General features: G+C 41.8%; 1 protein-coding gene across 1 annotated transcript in view; it reads right to left on the bottom strand.

The window, feature by feature from the left end:
- The window catches only part of CCBE1 (collagen and calcium binding EGF domains 1), a 212,080-nt gene that overhangs the window by 29,624 nt on the left and 162,742 nt on the right, over nucleotides 1-19,714 (bottom strand). Inside the window, exon 3 of the mRNA XM_012804284.2 lies at nucleotides 6,423-6,475. Within this exon, the coding sequence (XP_012659738.1) occupies nucleotides 6,423-6,475 (53 nt within the window). The remainder of the gene's footprint in view (nucleotides 1-6,422; nucleotides 6,476-19,714) is intronic.

Here is a 19,714-nt window from a genome sequence, read left to right as displayed (position 1 = left end):
CGGATGAAATCGATCCTTCATCCTAGAAACTCCCCTAGTATTGCAAATCTCTTCTTAACATCCCTAACACATTAGACATTTTATAATTTTTTTTTGAGACAGTCTCACTTTGTTGCCCTCAGTAGAGTGCAGTGGTGTCATAGCTCACAGCAACCTCACACTCTTGGGCTCGAGCCATCCTCTTGCCTCAGCCTCCAAGTAGTTGGGACTATAGGTGCCCTGCCCGCCACAATGCCTGGTTATTTTTCTTTTTTAGAGATGGGATCTCTTGCTCAGGCTGGTCTTAAACTCCGGAACTCAGGCAATCCACTTGCCTCGGCCTCCCAGAATCCCACATCTCCCTCTCTCACTGTTCACTCCCTTCTGTCAGTGGAGCATCATCCTCCTACAGCTTCCTGAGAAGGGTCACAACAGAGGGGAAAGTTTTAGGATCATTCATGTATAAAAATATCTTTTGTTAACACTTAATGATTACTAATAGTCTGCATATATAATTCTAGGTGGGAAAACTTTACCTCAGATTTCTGAAGGCATGCTCCATTGTCTTCCAGCTTTCACTATTTCTATAAACAAGTCCTCTGAGATTCTAATTCTTGATCTTGTATGACTCATTTTTCCTCTCTGAAAAATTTTAGGACGCTTTATCCCTAGTGTGCTAAAATTTCACAATGGTGCCTTTCTGTGGGACTATTTTAATCTTTGGTAAGCCCCTTATATCTAAGATTCGTATTTTTCAATTCTGGAGAATTTTCTTGGATTATATCTGTAATAACTTCATCTTTGTTCCCTCTGTGTAGAACCCTTAATTATCTGGATGCTACATTGCCTGGAATGTTCCTCTAATAGTCTCATTTTTAACTTCTTTGATTTTTTGCACTAGTTCTTGGAAATTTTACTCAATCTCATCTTCCAAATCCTTTTACTGTTTTCATTTTGTTGTCGTGTTTTTAATTCCCAAGAATTCTCTATTTCTTCTTTTAATGTTCCATTTTATTGATACCGTATTTTTGTTTCATAGATATTATGTCATCTTTATAATCTCTCTGAGGTATAAAATGGTACTTATCTTGATGTTTTCTTCTGTGTACTTTGTGTTTTCTCTAAGGATCCTGTTCCCTGTATGTTCTCTCTGAAGACTTCCCTTTAATGTTGATATCCTTGGATATCAATGCTAGTTTACTTGTTGAACAGTAAACATAGCTAAATAGAGAAGCTCTTTGCATATGGTAGATTTTATAAACTCTAGACTTCAGTGCACGTGACTTGACTGGTACATTCCAATGACATTTTCCTTAAGACTTTTTTTCATCAGTTGTTTAGAATGTCCAAGTCCTTGCATGAGAGTAAAGTCAATACTCAATGTGTAAGCATTTACAGAATCCCTCCACTTTCAGTATTGAGCCCTTAGTTTCATCTTGGCTCTCTCCCAGTCTCAAAAGCTTCTCATGTCCTCTCTCAGAAAATATACCTTTAGTCTTCTGCCTGGTTGTGAAAGAGGCAATATTCTGTGTGGAGGAGACATTTTATAGATTTTTAGTCAATCCTTCTGTTTTTGACATCACTTTCATCCATACTTCCAGTTTATTTTTAGTTTTATTGATTATTACTTGTTTTGGCATAAACTGGACTACTCCTTAGTTTTTCCTGATGCTACCTAAAAATTCACCTCTCCCGCTTTGCTATTTGCAACCTCCCATCTTGTCCTCCAGCTTCCAAAATTTGTTGCTATTATCTTCTCTTCTCTGTTCTTTGTCCTTGTGGGTTTATGTCTTTTATGAATCTCTTTCCTCCCCTATTTTGTGTAGTTTCTGTAGGAGGCAAGGTTAATAAATTGACTTATAGTCCTTTCTGATGCTTGTTTCCCAGAGTCCATCAGCTTTCAGTTATGCAGCTTTTATTTTTATAATTCCTTTCTATCCTCTCTGGCCTATTTCACTTGGCATCATTCTAACTCAGATCTTTAGAAATAAAACAGGATCTCCATCCCAAGAGTCTCACTCCTTAAATCCATTCTGCATGTCACTGCCAGGCTAACTTTCCCAAAGCAGAGCTCTGTGTATGTCACCTTTAAACTATACCCTAATCAACATCAAACAGATCACTCTTGCCTTTGAGGTCTGCATTATATCCCTTAAGACTTTTCTAATCTTAAGACTTAGCTCTGAGCTCCCTACGCGATAGCAAGACTAAACTCTCTTTTACTTCATCCTTCATTGTGCCCATGCCTTCTCACCTCTGGGATTTTATTCTATTTTCACCTCTGATGACATTGCAACCCACTGCTCCACTCTTACTCTTTGGACTTTACATGTGCTCTTATTCTGGGCAGTTTAACAAGTGCCAACGTAAATGCCATCCTTCAAGAAGCCTTTCTCAGTCTCAACAGAGTTAAGTTTATCTATCCTGTCAACACTCACAGGACTCTACACTTCTTTTACTCACATGCTCTGCTGTATTTATCGAGTGCCTGCTCTGTGCCACGCCCTATTCTAGGAGGCCCATAGCTTTGTAGCACAGAGTTCTGGGGCCAACTCTGCTACTCTCCATGTTCTTGGATTCTTTAAACTTCCGTTTCCTCACTGGTAAAATGAAGATTACAATAACACTCATTTCTTGTTGCTATTGTGAAGGTCAGGCTGAGTGAGGCAGCAAGCACAGTGCTGAGTGCACGGGGAAAGCTTTCCTTGCTCTCTGCTGCTAGTTTTGCTGACTGTTTGGCCACCCGGCAGGGACTGTGACCCTGGAGTCACTGGCACTACTCCCTTCCCACAGTTTATGCTCAAGTAATAATTGCTGAACTAAAAGAAGTCTGATCATCCTATCACCTGGCCAATCAAGATATCACCCCAGGGGGCAGCAAATTTTTCTGTAAAGGGGCCAGATAACATTCTGGCCTTGCAGATGTCTACTGCAACTATCCAAGTCCTCTGCTGTACTGCAAAGAAGCCATAGACAGTACTCAAGTGGTAGGTCTGACTGTGTCACAATCAAACTTATAGAATCAGGTGGTAGCTGGACTCAGCCCATAGCCCATAGTTCATTGAACCCTGACTTCAAACAGTGAATAGGAAGCAGCAACATTATAAAAACTGCTGCTCCCACTTATTACTTAGCATATGTATTTATAAACTCTTGGGGTTTTTTTTGTCATCTCTGACGGTTAATATTGTGTATCACTTTGGCTAGGCCATTGTACCCTGACAGTTAATCCTAGGCATGGTTCACAGGAAGAGGTCTATGCTCTGAATCAGTGTCCAACAGATGATGTGGTTCTACCATTAGCAGGACTCACAGGTCCGGGAATCAAGGGGTAGAAATGGGTGTGGCACCACTGGTACCTCTCTCTAGTGATCCACTGGCAAAATTTCTGCTTCCTGTTTCCACGGCTTTCTACTCTGCTGGCCTAATGGTCTTAGTGCCAAATGGGGAAATGCTTCTCAAAAGGAGAAACAACGATTCCAGTGAACTAAAAGTTAAAATACCACCTACACTTAGGGATCCTCATGCCTCGGCACCAACCAGCAAAAAAGGAATTACTGTTTCGGCTGGGAGGATTAAGCCTGACTGCCACGGGGAAACCATACTAGCACTTCCACAGTGGAGGTCAGGAGGAGTATTTCTAGAATGCAAGAAACGCCTTAGAGGTTGTCCCTTAGCACCACCAAGCTCTGCGATTAAAGTCACAGAAAACCTCAATGACCCAGTTTAAGCAGAAGTCAAGTCTCAGATCCCTCAGAAATGAAGGTTTGGGTCACCTTACCAGGGAAAGAACCAACCACAACCAGGTGAGATGCTTGCTGAGAGCAAAGGAAATACAGAAAAGGTTAGTAGGAGGTGGTAGTTATAAATACCAGCTGTGACCATGTGACCAGTTACAGGAAAAAAAAAAGCACTGTAATTGTCATGAGTACGTTTTTATGAATCTATGTGGATGCATGTGCAAATCTTTGTTTTCTTCCCTCTTATCCCATTACCACGTGTCATAGGGTGCATCAGCTTTATATCATAGTATTTAAGTATTGTTAACTTCATATCACAGACTTTGAATTACAGTGTGTCAAGAACTTTGTGTCCTTGGGTTAATCATGCATTTTCACCCAGGATCCTTATATAATGTTAAGTGGATGTATGACCTTGTTATTGTCTTTATTTGGATGTTAAATGTAGTTTAAGGAGACATATGTGCCCAATTAAACAAGGCATAGATTTGTGATGATTAATTTTATGTGACAACTTGACTAGGTCAAAGCCTAGATATTTAGTTAAACATTCTGGATACTTCTACAAAGGTATTTTAAAAATGAGATTAATATTTAAATCAGTAGGCCTTGAGTAAAGCAAATGACTGCTCATAATGTGAGTGGGCCTCATCCAATCTGGCGAAGACCTTACTTTTAGGAAAAAACCCTAATTCCCCCAAGGCTTAGAGACTTGAATCCCATCTCTTCTCTGGGTCTCTACCCTATGGCTTACCCTGAAGATTTTGGACTCTCATCTCCACAATCTTATGAGTCAATGCCTTAAAAAAAAATCTCAATCTCTCACTCAGTCCCACTGAATCCCTCCCTCCCTCTCTCTCCATATACCCACACCATTGGTACGATTGGTTCTGTTTCTCTGGAGAACCCTGACACATGTCTGCAATCTTTTCTAAAATCCTGCATTTGTACTTTGTATTCTTAGGTGATAGAAATCTTTTTATAACTGAAGAGACCTTCAGTAAAAGAAAAAATCACTGACTTGTTCTCACAAGATTAAAACAAATCACCTCTAAAAAAGTGTTCTAGTGAAAAGCCATTGAACAGAGAGTGAGTTATTGGCAAAGCAACATCTGTATCATTTCCTGAAGATACTCAGGTCTGGGTTATATTAATTATATAGGTGCCGTAGTCTCAGCTTAGGGTGAGGGAGACTAGTTTTAGGCCTAGACGTTTGAAACCACAGTACCTAACATTCGAAGAAACTCTAAGTATGTGGCATCCATGTAATGTGCTTTTAATTAAGCCAGACAAGGCCTTTAATTAGGATCTTAAATTGCTTGACCTAAACTTGATTGTCTTTGGTATCTGCCCACTGCAATATAAAGGACGCAGCTGGTGATGGGGACAAGCTGGCCTGCAAAGGAATGCAATTATTTCGACTTTTGTGGTTGTTTCCACCATGCACTAACCAAAGGAACTGGCTGGCACAGAAAAATTTGACTTAGAGAGACCCAAGGCTACATCAACCATCATGTGTGAAGTGGAGGTGCCGATGGCTGCTTTCTCATAGGTCACAGCTATGGTTCAATGAACTCTCCCATCCTTTCATGGAACAGAGCAACAAACAGGAGGGGCTCATCTATGGCTGAGTGAAAAAACAAACAAACAAACAAAAAAACCCCCAAACTGCTCTCTGCGATAATGCAATAAAATAAGCTTGGCTGAGCTCCAGATCTTTTGCAGAGACCTGGCTAATTAGACAATAGTGAAGAACATGATTTCGCATTTCCCACCCATCCCTCCCCGTGCCATAATAGCCCTGAGCAAACCAAGGCCATGATCTCCAAGCAGTCCTTGGTGCTTTCTCGGCAGCACTCTTCCTTCCACTTGTGAGAGTCCTGGGCGGCCTTTCTTGACAATCTGGGCTCAAGTCTGCCCTCATTTCTGAGACCGCCTCTGACTGGCCTGGTCCTCTGTGCTGCATTCCCCTCTAACGCTCGCTTCACTGAGTGTCCCTAGTGCACGTACTGCAGTTACTATTAACAGCAGCAGCACTGACAACAGCCACCATTTATCAAGCACTTAATAAGAACCAGCCTCTTTCCAAGTACTTGAACATGTGGCAAATTCTTAAAGCAGCCATGTGTCCCAAGTACTAACGCTTGCCCATAAGAACTAAGGCTGAGAAAGTTAACTTTCCCAAGGTCATAGCTAGTAGGATGTGGACACATGATTAAAATCCCGATATACTGGATTCCGTACAATCCACGTCCCCTTTCAATTCTAACATACGCCCCTTGAGGGCGGGACCTGTGTCTCACATTGCTTTGTCTCTTCAAAGCTGGGCTGAGCACTCAGATGGTGTTTACTGATGTTGCCACAAAAGGGCTGAAAGATTAGCACGTGAAGAGCAGGTAGAGAAAGCAAGTGGAGAGTCAGGGAGGAGGACTGTGTCCTAATTGTGTATGAAATGCCACTTTGGGAATTATAGCCTATTAAGCTGTATAAGAATGACTCGGTGTGTGTGCACATCATGTAATGATTTAGACTGAGCATGCTACAGCTAATGAAATTGGCATCAGAAGAATTTAATGCCAAAAAAAAAGAATTATACAAATAATCAGACGCAGATGCCACACCTACATTCCGTGTCCATCTCTACGGATGTCTAATGATTACGTGCTAATAAAGAGAGACGACATCATCTGTTACGTTACATACCTTCTGGAATACATTGTCCAAGAACAAATTTATATCCTTTGCAGCACTTTTTCCTAAGAGGCAAACAAACAAAAAACTTCTTAAAGGTGATGTTAAATTAAAAGTAAAATTCTTTCCAGTTATTATTTTTGAATGAAAAAACTTGTGCCTAGGAAAAACTAAAGCATAAAGCAAAGTAGGGGTGGAGCATTTTTAAGGCAATCTGAATAAAAGCACGCAACTCATACACGTTAACATGTGACTATGTCTTCAAACACCAGGTTATCCTTTCTGCCACATAATATATGAAATGCCTTTGAATGCTATTAAATAAATTAACTCTGAGACTTCAAGATACTGAATTAAAAGACTATAAAGTATGAATGTTTAAGGATGGCCAGGTCTTTCTACCTACAGGCCAAAAAGCACCATGTCTTATTAATTATAACAATTAACTAACTATAATTATGGACTAATTACAATATAATAATTACTAATCATACCAATAATTAGGTGGCCAACTGTTACTGAGACTAGGACCCAAACAAGCATTATGATTTCCATTTGAGTGATTTTTAAAAAAATACCTGTGCTGCATGAGGGAAATGGTGCCATTTCAAAATGCAAACCTCCCCTGGAGAGATTATGCCGGGTGTAGGAGTCTTTAACTCCTAACAGACCAAGCCTCCTAGAGATGTCAACTAGACATTCTGGACTAACTAAAAAGAAGAAAAGGGCTACTTGAAGGCTCTGGAGAGGGAATAAAAGTGGGAAGATTGGGGAGAAGAGCTGAAATTTTGACTGAGGGACTGACACGGTAAATTTTCTGTTTTTAGGGCTTCAGCCTAAAAGCAGATCACAGTAACCATGTGTCCTGGGGAATCTAAACCTTAATCAGCAGCATTAGTTTGGTCTGAGCAGGGGACAAAGCTTGGGCAACCCTGACCATGAGAAATTGAGGGGGAAACCTGGAAAGGTCAAGGCTAGAGAAGGAGAGCCCCAAATTCTGTGTATGAGCTCTGCCCTGTCTCTGGCTGACTTCTGAGCCAAGTGTGGGAGGAGCACACCAAAAATACTGAGCTAAGGTCAAAGGGGCTGGAGGAGGGCTTGAGCTGCCACCTGTCACAGTCAGAGCTTTCACTTGTAGCTTAACCAAATTAACTGCCTGCTGGAAGAAAAACATGTATACTCTGAATGGAAACAGCAAGATGCAGGGTCTCTACAACAAAGCATGCAGCCCCTTCTCAAGACAGAAGGTGAGGGCAGTGCCTGTGGCGCAAAGGAGTAGGGCGCCAGCCCCATATACCAGAGCTGGTGGGTTCAAACCTGGCCCCGGCCAAAAACCCCAAAAAACTACAAAATAAATGAATAAATAAATAAATAAATAAAATGAGAGAGAGAGAAGGTGATCGGATGGGGCACACTCCAAGATAATCCACATGTTGGAATCAGCATACTTCAAAGTAGCTACTTAACTATGTTCAATGACAGAAAGGAAAATACACCTCTGATGAATTAAAAACAGTAAATCTCAGTGCAGAAACTTAAAAGAGCAAAATGGAAATTCTAGAACTAAAAGATATATCTGAAAATGTAAAAAGCTTGCTGGATGTGTTTAACAGAAGAATGGAGAGATGATGCCAGAGAATGCAGGAAAGAATTAGTGAATTTGAAAATACCTTAGTGGAAATTATCAGATCTGAAGAAGAGGGAGAAGAAAAAGACAAAATGAGCAAAGACTCAGGGATTTGTGTGCCGGTATCAAAGGTCTGATGTGTGGTATTTGGAGTTTCAGAAGGAAAGAATGAATGGAACAGAAAAATATATTTGAAAAACCAATAGCTGAAAACTTCCCTAATTTAGTGAAAGACACAAAGTTACAGATTAAAGAATGGTAGCAAATGGTGGGTTAAATGCCCACGTAGACAAAATGCCTCGAGACATAATCATACTATTGAAAACCAAAGATAAAATCCTATGAGCAGAGAGAAATTTCACACTATATACAGGGAAAGAATGATTTTAATGGCTATGAGCTTCTCATGGAAAGACTACAGTAACCTGAAGACAGTGGTGCTCAGAGAGCAAACTTGTTCAACCCAGAAGCCTATATCCAGCAAAAAACATCCTTCAACAATGAAGACGAAATAAAGACATTTCAGATAGAAGAAAACTAAGAATTCATCACCAGCAGACCTGTACTATAAAGCATGCTACAGGAAGTTCTTAGGGCTAAAGGGAAATAACCCAAAGAAAAACATGAATCCCTAATCCAAAAACCTAAAACATGAAATGTTCCAATGAGCATTTGCTTTGAAATGTTTTGGATCTTTGGATTAGAGATGCTCAGCTTGTGTCAGTCCATTTGTGTGCCTGGTCTGTAAGGTGAATTCATCCATAAGAGACATTTTATAATGCAAGGGTACTTGCTGGATTTATTAAGTATAGAGTAAATGTCTTAGCACAATAAGTAAGTAAAGGAGATGAGGTTTATATTAACCAGTGTGATGTACACACTAATTCTATATGAAATCAACACACTGTACCCCATACATGCATTAATGTATACATGATCTATGCACTTATGATTTAATAAAAAAAGAGAAAAGAGAGAAACTTTAAGCAATTTCTTAAAATAAACATTTACAAACATTATATTAAATCCATGATTTTAAAGTTTTAAAAAAAATTTGTAAAAGATTCATTAAATTTATAGAAGTCAGATTTGATAAAAGACGATATTGAAGCCCAGTTGGGTATAGATAGCCACTTCATTGTTCCCTCTGCAAAATTTGTCACCCCTCTGCAAAATTTGTCACATGTGGCTCAACTGTGATAGAATCTTAAAGCAGGTAGTCTCAAAGCAAGTAAGTGAAGTTTTGTTATGATAACAGTGATATTTCAGATGCTCCTGAAACGGACTTGAGTGAAAAAGGTAAGGTTACCCCTTCCCTCATGATTTGCTTGCCTGCACTTGTCCTCCTAATAAAGATTAATTTGAAGGCACATTTTATGTTCATAGGACATTATTCATCCACCCACCTAATTAACTAATACAGATGACGTGTGGTAATGCCCAGAGTTTTCTCATTAAACATAATTTTCCAACATCGCCAACTAAATTATAATTATATATGCCAAGAAAAGCCCATGAGGATAGAAATGTCTGATGATGATGCTTGTTGGTAGCAGAGGGACAGGATCTATCTTTGCACTCAGTGAAACTTAAACTCTGCCTAGTTTTCTGTGGTTTAAGAAAGACCAGGATCCTAACAACCAGAGAGAAAATGGGCTTAGTAGAGCATTAATCGCAAACCTGACATCATTACTTACTGAATTACTTGAGACTGTCCTACATGATCCTCTAAGAGGAAGAGCAGTGCACTAGATGACTTGAAATTCAAGTGATTCATGAGAAAGTCAGATAAGGGAGGAAAAAAACCCATGTGTTTTTGATAGGCAAGTCTCATGTCTAACACCACGTTTAAACATATGGTTTTATCTGTGTCTGTTTAAGTACTGCAGCTTAGATATAACCTCTGAGATGTTCCAGGGCATCTTAACATCCACACAAGTGAATATGATCCTTACAATCTCTCTTTCCGAATCAAAGACATTAAACTTGGGCACTCGACCTTTTGGAGCCTTTCAAGGTCTTATGGACCAGACACAAGGTAGAGCCAGAAGCAACCTGTCATTTGCCTTTTAATAAAATTAAATGACAATGAAGGAATTTGATATGTTTTCAAAAGGCTATAGAACTCTGTTGGGAGAAGATCTAAGTTTCAGGAAGAGCATGCCTTATTTAAATACCTGCTAAGGTTAGAATTCACTTCTTCTTTGGGTTTCTGTCTTAATTGCATAACTAACCCCAGCTTTCTGCTCAAGGAAGGGAGTTTGAGACTCTGGTGCATTGTTCTGTCTTCCCCAGAGCTCCTGGGAATACATTATTTTGCAAGTTAAATACCCATCAATCATAAATCACCATTTAAAATAAATAATGAGATACTCCAAAGTATAAAAAATAAACACTGGCTGTACATGTTACATCGTTTCAATGATTACTTACAATGTAATTGATGTATAATGAAGTCGAAAACGCCAAAGTGAAATACCGCACGGACGCTTGTTAAGCCTAACTACAAATACTGTGTGGCTGTTATCTTTAAGAAAAATAAACTGAGATGGGAAAAGCCCATATGGATTTTGGGAAGGCTGTTGTTCTTAGAACGCTTCACATGTTGTAGCTTGGTTTTTCCAAATACAAATACTTTTCTCATTTCTTGGCAAAAGACAGCGGTGATTAGATGGTTGTTACATAGAAAGAGTGACATCTGGTAATCAAGAAAGTCTGAGGAGGTCTCCCTCCGGGGCCCTGCAGTATTAATGCGTATTAAAAAAAAAAAGTCAAATGAAAATGATGCAGCCAGAAATACATCTTACCAGCCAGGTGCATGAGAGCTTTTGGAAGGAAAAACTAAATCGGGAAAATGAAGGTAACAGAGAGAGCATCCAACGTCTGCTGACTGTTAGATTACAGCCCAGAAAAGACATTTTTAAAACTGCCTATGGAGGGGACTAGAAAAGATTTTGAAATGTCAAATGAATTAGTTGACAAATCTTTAAATACTTGCTGCAACACAAGGGTAAATTTTATTTAGGGTTTCCCTTGCCTCGCAGCCCATTCGTGTACCAGTTATATTAGATTTTTTTTTTTTTAAGTGAAAGAGGATCACACTTTTTAAAAGAGTATTTTAGAGTTCACATGTAGTGGATGGTGCACTGGCTGTGGAGTCAAGCAAAAGTGGTTTATAACTCTGGCTGTGATATTTAAGGGGTTAGGGATATGACCTTCGTCTCATTCCTTCAACTTTAAAAAAATTTTTTTAAAATTTCTTATAGCATAACTGTGTACATTAACGCAATCCTGGGGTACAGTGTGCTGTTTTCATGTTATTCCTTCAACTTGTTGAGCCTCAGCATCCGCAAGGGTAAAACATGAATAGATTATACTCACCTTAAGGAAGTATTGCCCAGATTACAGATAATAGAATAAAGGTGCCCAGCACAGGGGCTGGTTCAAGGTCAGAATAGCGTTCTCCCTATAGCTTTATGAACACAACAAGAAAACTCATCTCTCTTCCAGCTCCCATTCAGTGGCAGACATGTCTCTTCTTCTAAAAACTAAATGGCAGGGGGAAAAGGACTGGGGGAGAAACTTCTGACGTCAAGGTGATGGAAAAGAATATTTTTATTCCTTTCTTCTTTTACAAGTTAACCCCAAGTAATAAAATCAAGAATGAAAATGCAACCCCCCATGCCGTATAGATTTAGGAGCCGTCTCTAACCCTGAACAAACATCTGGTTACAGCAAGTGGATGGAAGGATGGAGTGTGATACGGATGAGCAGAGTAACTTCAACCCTAAGAGCCTCTGGATGAGGTGAGTGTGGAGAGGCAACCAGCCCACTCTGCAGAACCTCAGCGAGGCTTAGAAAGTAGACACAGGAGCTATTGAGGAAAGTAAAGGCCAGAAGACAGCAAGCTGATCTGGAAGCTGGTGAGAAGCAGGTCGCCTATAGCCTTTGCCTATGGCTGCAAAAAGCAAGAGTTATATTCTTTTGGAAAACTGTACCCAAGAAGTTCAAGATTCTGGGACACCAAGCCAAAAACTGAGTGGACTCTGCCCACCAGTAGATAAACCCAGTCAGGTGCACAGATCTTCCGGACATCTTTCCAGAATCCCTTCAATTTCATATTTCATTCCAGACAACAAACCCCTTTTGATGACAGCTCCTGAAGGCAAATGAGATGGTGACTTCCTCACATTTTCAACCACTCAGTACTAAATGAAGACATACGAGATTTAAAAACTGGAAAACCCAACTTATATAACTTATTTTCATCATTTTAAGCCTACTGGGGCATGCCTGAGAAGGGAGTCCAGGAGAAGCTCCTGCCAGGAAGTGCACAGAAGGGGATGCTCCCCCAGGGCTGACTTAAAAGGGCTGAGGCTTTAAAAGCCATCCTGAATTTCTTTAAAGAACCTTTCCTCTCTTCCTTCTTCCCTTGCTGAAATCTTTATTGAGCTTTGCATGACTTTGTGAGAGCTTCTTAGAATTCCTTTTACAGGAGATGCCCTGACAACAGAACTGAATAAAATGACTCACCTCCCATCTGGGTGAGCTTGGCTCCAGCCTTTTAACCATAAAGAGTGCTCCTTCTGGGCAAGTATAACAATATCGTGTTTACTAGAGCAGCCATAACACATTCTTCTTAGTAAAGTATCACAAGAATGGAGAGGCAAGAATCCAAAGTACTCAATTCTAATATGAAGCCAGTAGACGATCTAATACCCACATAAGAGAAAAACTCAAATCAATTCAAGGCGCGGGGTGGGGAAATGAGGTAGGGGAGAAGGGAGGAGAGAGGGGGAGGGGTATGCAAGGGGAGGGGTATGCTTCCACCTAATGGGCACAATGTTGAGGTGTATGGCACCCCTCTTGGGGGTGGAACACATTATAAGAGGGACTTTACCTAACAACTGCAAACATTGTATCCTAATTCTTTGTACCCTCAACTAACCTGAAAAAACTGTAAAAAGAGAGTAAATTAAACACAGTCAGGGCTCAGGGGCTCACAACTATAATACTAGCACTCTTGGAGGCTGAGGAAGGTGGATTGCCTGAGTTCAGGAGTTCAAGACCAGCCTGAGCAAGAGCAAGACCCCACCTCTACTAAAAATAGAAAAAACTAGCTGGGCATTGTTGTGGACACTACTGGGGAGGCTGAGGCAAGAGGGTTGTTCAAGCCCAAGAGTTTGAGGTTGCTGTGAACTATGATGACGCCACACAGTCTACCCCAGAGAGACACAGTAAAACTCTGTCTTAAAAAAGAAAAACTAAGAGTAAGCTAAAAATAGCCCCACACTTATTTATTTACATGTAAGCTTATTCTGACCGAATCTTGGTGACACTATGAAGAGCATCATGGGGACATGTTAGGCAGAACTTGCCAATATTCACACAATTACTGATGGTCAAAATGGAAGGATGACAATGGCATCACAGCTCCTCAAAAAAAAAAAAAAAACAAAAAACACAGAATTACAGTATGATCCAGTAACGCCTCTACTGGATGTGCACACAAAGGAATCGAAAGGACTCACACAGGCGTGGTGGTTAAAGTGGTAAATGTCATGTATTTTTTCGCCATACACACAATGAGCAATGAGGAAGCCAGGCAGCTGACGTCATTCCTCTAATCACTAAAAGCCTGATCCTGGCAGCCTCTGAGTTTCAGCTGTTCCAATTATAAAAATAAATAAATAAATAAATAAAAAGTTATTCTTAGATGGTAACAACCAGAAGGTGTATATTCCAAGGCCAGAAGTGATAATTTCTTCACTGAACGAATATTTATTATATGCCTCCTCCAAAGACGGAATAGCTGGAGGTTTGCGCCCTGGGCCTTAGCGATGTACTTCCAGGTTGGATTCCAGGCTCTGCTACTTTCCAGCTGTGGGCCTCAGATAATTGACATTGAGTCATGCTGGTCCAGTTTGCTCATCTGTAAAATGGGAGCGTAACAGTGTCTACCTCATAGGCTTGGGGTAAGAGCTAAATGCATAAAAAGCTTAGTAAATGCTGGCGTACATTACATTCAGTGGAAAATATAAGATGAAATCTGCTGCTCTGGCCATGTGCCCACATGACACCCTCCCTGCCCCAGGACACCATGGGTGCTACAGAGCAGAGGAGGCAGGCAGACTCTGCCACAGCTCCCGTCAGGTCTGACTTTAAGTGAGTGTCAGGTACTCCCTGAAAACAACATAGAAACTCGCGTCTCAATCATCTGTGTGTCCATCATGTCCAGTCCAGCTCAGAGATGATTTTATTAGCTCACAGAAGTGAAACCGTCTCAGAATACTGAAGCATTCCACCTTCTCATGGTCAATGTCATGTCCATTTCAATGATTAGGTGCACGTGATCAGGTCTCTGTTTACTGAACTCTGGCTCAGGAACTTGGAGGCCATGCCAGCACTAGCTCACGCTGCAAAGCTGAGAACACACGTGGCTACCTTTTCATGCTGTCCTGACAGTCTGGCTCCTTGGCATATTCGCGTGCTTCAGACTCACAGGGTCAATCCAGGTTCTCAGCACACAGATGGCCAGAGTCCAGAGGGGCTTTGGGAACAAGAACCTTGGATTGATGGACTTCCCCTTTGCAGCTGTGTCACTGCCACACCTAGCACAGGCCGCCTCTCCTCCAACCCGCCAATCCCCTCCCTTCCTTCACTTCCTTACATGAGTTTTCCCTTCATCAACCGTCACTACGTCATTTGCTGGTGACTTTTCCCTAATTTAGATGACAATGGAACGTAGGAGCAAGTGTAAGGAAAAAAAAGAAAAATTGAAAAATGTTAGGTTTTATATTATCTTCACAAAAAATAAAATTGTCTATGTCTACACATGTATGTATATGTAAGTAGTAAGATATTTGCTGTTGCTTTAAAAAATATACTAGGTTAAGGACTCACGTCACTGACAAGTGGCTCTCCTTATCTGCTAACAGGTGCTCCTCGCGTTCTTTTTGTGTGTATTTTCTGGTTTTTCAACAATGAGCATGGATTGATTTTGTAACAAGAGAAAATTTAAGGAAATAATCAAAGGATCACTATTTTTCTCAGCCTTTAGGTACATTTCTAATGTCAGGTTTGTCAATGACTTCAGAAACTTCTGGTTTTGAAAATGGTTACAGAGTAACATTCATGACTGAACATGACTGTACAGTCATGACCACACCCATCGTGATTCACTTAGCCAACCTGGATGGTGAAGGTTTGCATTTTGGATTTACCAAGTCATTACGGTGACCAATTAGGTTTCAACCATTCTGCTTTTAACCAAGTCACCCCAAACTAATACATGGCAGTCATTAAAAAATCGCTTTAGGAAACTACAGTGTCATGTACTAGGATGTTCACCAGTCTTAATTTTTTACATTTCAAATAACTGGATAGAGATTTGTTTTAGATAAGGTCTTATAGGACAATTTGTAAATCAATCAACCAATTTCTGCTCTCACTTATTCCCACAGCTGCTAATTTTTGAAAGCCCTAATAGCTGTGATTCTTACACTGGGTTACCGTCTAGAGATAGAGCATGGAGAAATGGAGACTACTCCCCGGCACTGTCGACAGTAACATTGTGGATCCGATGCCCAAGGTCCTAGGCACTTATTTATTCTGATGCTATCCTTACCTCTAAGCGTGTTAGGAATGCCTGAGGGGTTACTGGTGATGCCGCAACCACGTTCATCAGGCAGATCACATCTCCAAGCCCTGCATGGTGCATGAAATGCCAGGGACCCGAAGTCAGCCTGCATGGTGACTACACATTCCTGAGAGCCTCCTGGCTGCCCCTCTGTGGCCTTGGCCTTCTGCTTTGGGGTTTTCTCTGCCGTCCAGCATTGCTTCTTCACTCCTCCCCCTTCTTCAGATGGGTCCATCCTCAGGCTTTCAACTCTCACCTTTCAGCTCATGATGCCTCAACTACAAACATGTGGCCATTTTAAGTGCTTTCATTTTGCTTGCCTGCGTTTTCTACATGTTTTATAATTATCAGGTTATTACTCTAGAATAAGAAAATGTTATATTTTAAAACTAATAGAAAAAAATTAACTTCTCACTGCCAAGGTGGAATAGAAAAGCACTCTTCTTAGCACCAGAGCTCTAAGGCAAATAACCCTTAAACTTGTTTTTAAGTATTGCCTTCAATTTTTTTTCCTCGGGTGGCCCCACATCAACCAGAGCAGCTGCGCTTTCAGGTCACTATTGTGGCAGAGACAGCTATTTTCCTGTATCTACTTTCCCTTTCTTTTCTATAGTAACAGAAACTCAAATTACAGCTGTGGACATAACACCCAGAATAAAGGCAACACTTCCCAGCCACTCATCCCACCAGGTGGGGACTTGTGAGTTAGCCTGGCCAACAGGGTATGAAAGGCTGAGATGTACACAACTTCCAGGTCATACTCTCGAATGGAAGGGACTCGTGCCCACCTCCTTCCCCTCCTCACCTCCCCAGAGTGGGACTGGGACTGTGGTGGCGGTGGCAGCCGTCTCGGACAACATGAGGCCCAGTGTTGGGTCCTCATCCACACACAAGGAACCTGAGATCATGACACTGTTCAGTCACCTTGTTCCCCACTGAGCTAAGGACCTATGATAGTTTGCATAAGAGAAAAAACTTTCATCTCGTTTAAGCTATTTTTGATTTTAGTAACAGGAGCTAATACACATCAAAAGCCACGATGACTAAAGGATGGAGACCCGTGGAAAAAAGGCTGAGGTGGGAGGCAAGTAAGCCAGAAGAGGCCCAGACAGGTGTGGCCTGGATTTTGCTCTAGTTAACAGTGGTGCATGGGGTCTCTGGGCCTTACACAATGCTGATCCTTGACATGTAAATGTTTATAATCTTCCTTGTCAATTATCCATAGCTAGAGAACATTTTGCTTTGACAGCACTAGTATTCTTTTCTGAGAGCTTACTCTATATGCCAAGATAAGCAACTTCCATAGATTATTTAATTTGAACAACCCTCTTTTAACAGATGAGAAAATTGAAGCACAGAGCACTTAAATAACTTGTTCAAATTAGTAGCTGAGCTGGGACATGAGCCCAGGCTGCTGGGCCTCAGAAGCCGCCTCTTCCCTGAACTGGGAGTTACAGGAGACATGGGGATGAGTAAGGTTTACATGTAGCCCTCAAAGACGATCAGCATGGGAGAAACAGATACGTGCATCCAGGGAGAATACGGGACAGAGCCATAAAGCATCATAGCAGAAGTACAGCGTGTTCTCCCAGCACAATGAGAAGAGGATTTACACAAATTTGGGAGCTAGAGAAATACACAGCCCACTGCCCCAGAGAGAGGTATCAGACTGCACAGAAGGGGCTCCCATCCTCACTAGTTCTGCCCTTCCCCTGTGGCCCAAGTCCATTTCCTATCATGCAGTGTCAGCTTCTCTCTAGGCAATGATTTCATCCATCCTTGGTTCAGAAGATTCTTAGACAGGCTTAGGTTCATCTCAAACCTGAACCTAATCTCATCTGTAAAGCACTGGAAAGAAAAGATTGCAGAGATAGGACGTGGTTAAAAAGGCTGTAATAATAATTCAGTCTAGGGATGAAGAGGGTCTAAAACAGCATAGGGGAACTGAAAAGTGAGGACAGATTTTAAAGAAATGTTGGAGAGCGAATCTACAGGACTTCCTGGGAAACTGGATGCAGAGAGTCAGCGAACCAGAGAAGTCGAAGATTAGAGGTTTATTTTAGTGCAGCTGCTTGGAGGCCAAGGCTGGTGCCAGTTAAATCAGAAGAGAGTTAGAGATTTTTAGAGCACAGACTTTGGGATTGCTAGCAGGTATTATGTTCAGTTTGAACGTACTGTTTAACATGTTTGGGGCCCTGGGCTGTTTGACAGCAAGACAGGGTGTGGAAGGAAGCGAGAGATGTCTTCAGAGGCCCAGATGACGCTGCATGGGTGGCAGGGGCAGTGGTAAAGACACTGTGGGAGGGCACAGGCCCAGGAAGTGACTGCCGGGGAGAGGCCCTCCTGGCAGCACCGGGTGCAGTAAAGCAGCCAGACAGAGACACAAAGAAAGGACGGACTAGGCAGGGACGTGACATGGAGGAGGCCAACAGACTGGCTGAGTGAACTTGAACAAATCACTGTCCTACTTTGGGCCTCTTATTTCCTGCCCTGGCAAAAAGAAAACCTGGAGTCAGGGACTGGTAAGGTATTCTTCTAGCTCAAAAATTGTCTGGCTCATATAAAACTTTTAGCTACAATACATAATGTACCATGAATGGATGTTTTGTTTTTCAGAGAAAACTACATGGGGAAAAAGTGTAGCAGTAGTCCCGGGGGGTGAAGGTGGAGGGGAGTGTGGAGTAGAGACATAAGTTAGAAGGAACCATTTTAGAAAATTAGCTCTGATCATTTCTGACACTGATAGGAGTGGGCGGATGCAACCTGAAACATTGTGCCAACAGCTAAGACAGTAATAAGAAGCTCAGGTGTGCCTTTAAACAAGACATGTGGCTGCCCAGGCTCTCCAGTGCCTGCTGCTCGCAGTGGATAATGACCACTGGGCAACTCTGCTCAAGCAGTGATTCTCCAGGAGTACAGCACACGTGCGGCTGGATACACAGCTACACTCGATGGGGATCTGCAAGGCTCAGGGACAGGTGCTCCTGGTGGAAGGTGCACTCACTTTTAAAATCCCTTAGGTTCCTTGATAGCTGAAGTATTGTTTAATTTAGAATGGAGGGGCTGCTCCGACTGCTATACTGAGTCTGTTATGGGAGTTGTCATGTACCATTATTTTTTATTTTTTGGTGTGTTTGCAAATTTTAACAGCCAGTGCTTTGAAATAGTAAATCTGATCTCTGACAACAATTATGTTTTGGGTTCTGCAATAAATGTACCTCTCTGGGGAATATCTTAGGGAAGATGTATACATCTCTACCATTGTGCATCCACAGTTTGTCGCCCCTAATTGATCAGGGCAGGAGTTGGGTCTTAGCCCAGTGTCTGAAAAATCATAGATGCTCAACATTTGGTTTTAAGTTGAAGTTGGCTAGAATTCTTTCCATGGAAAGAACCTAAGACAATGTGTATTAAAAAAAGGTTATGGCTCTCTCTTCTCTTTCTCTCCTCCTTTTCTTTTATCCTTCCTGGTCTCTCGTGGGCTCTCATCCTTCTTTCCTGTTCTGTATTACGTACAGCATGCAGGAGGAACCACAGTTTAGCAGGAGCAATGAACAGACTCAGAATAGTGCCTGGTACGTGTGTGACCTCAGTGCTGTCTCTTGCATAAAATGACAAATCGATCACCTTCACCGCGTTCTGCTCATGGGACTGGAGTAAATACTAAGCATCCCACTGCCTGTGGGGAGAACTGGGAGACGTGGGCAGTCCAGGGGCTGCTGGCAATTCCGCCACCCTTCCGGGGCAGCAAGCCACCCTAGGACATTCCTCCTATGCCCCTGCCGAGTGCTTACACAGGTCTCTATGCTCCAAGGCCCAGACTGAACCAAAACTGTCAACAAATACAAAATGAGGCTTAGCGCCTGTGGCTCAAGCGGCTAAGGTGCCAGCCACATACACCCAAGGTGGCGGGTTCGAATCCCCAGCCCAGGCCCGGCAAACAACAATGACGGCTGCAACCAAAAAATAGCTGGGCATTGTGGCGGGCACCTGTGGTCCCAGCTACTTGGGAGGCAGAGGCAGAAGACTCGCTTGAGC

This window comes from Otolemur garnettii, unplaced genomic scaffold (assembly GCF_000181295.1).
Source record: "Otolemur garnettii isolate 467f Iridium unplaced genomic scaffold, OtoGar3 scaffold00027, whole genome shotgun sequence".
NCBI lineage: Eukaryota > Metazoa > Chordata > Mammalia > Primates > Galagidae > Otolemur > Otolemur garnettii.
This window is presented reverse-complemented; position numbering and strand designations above follow the sequence as displayed.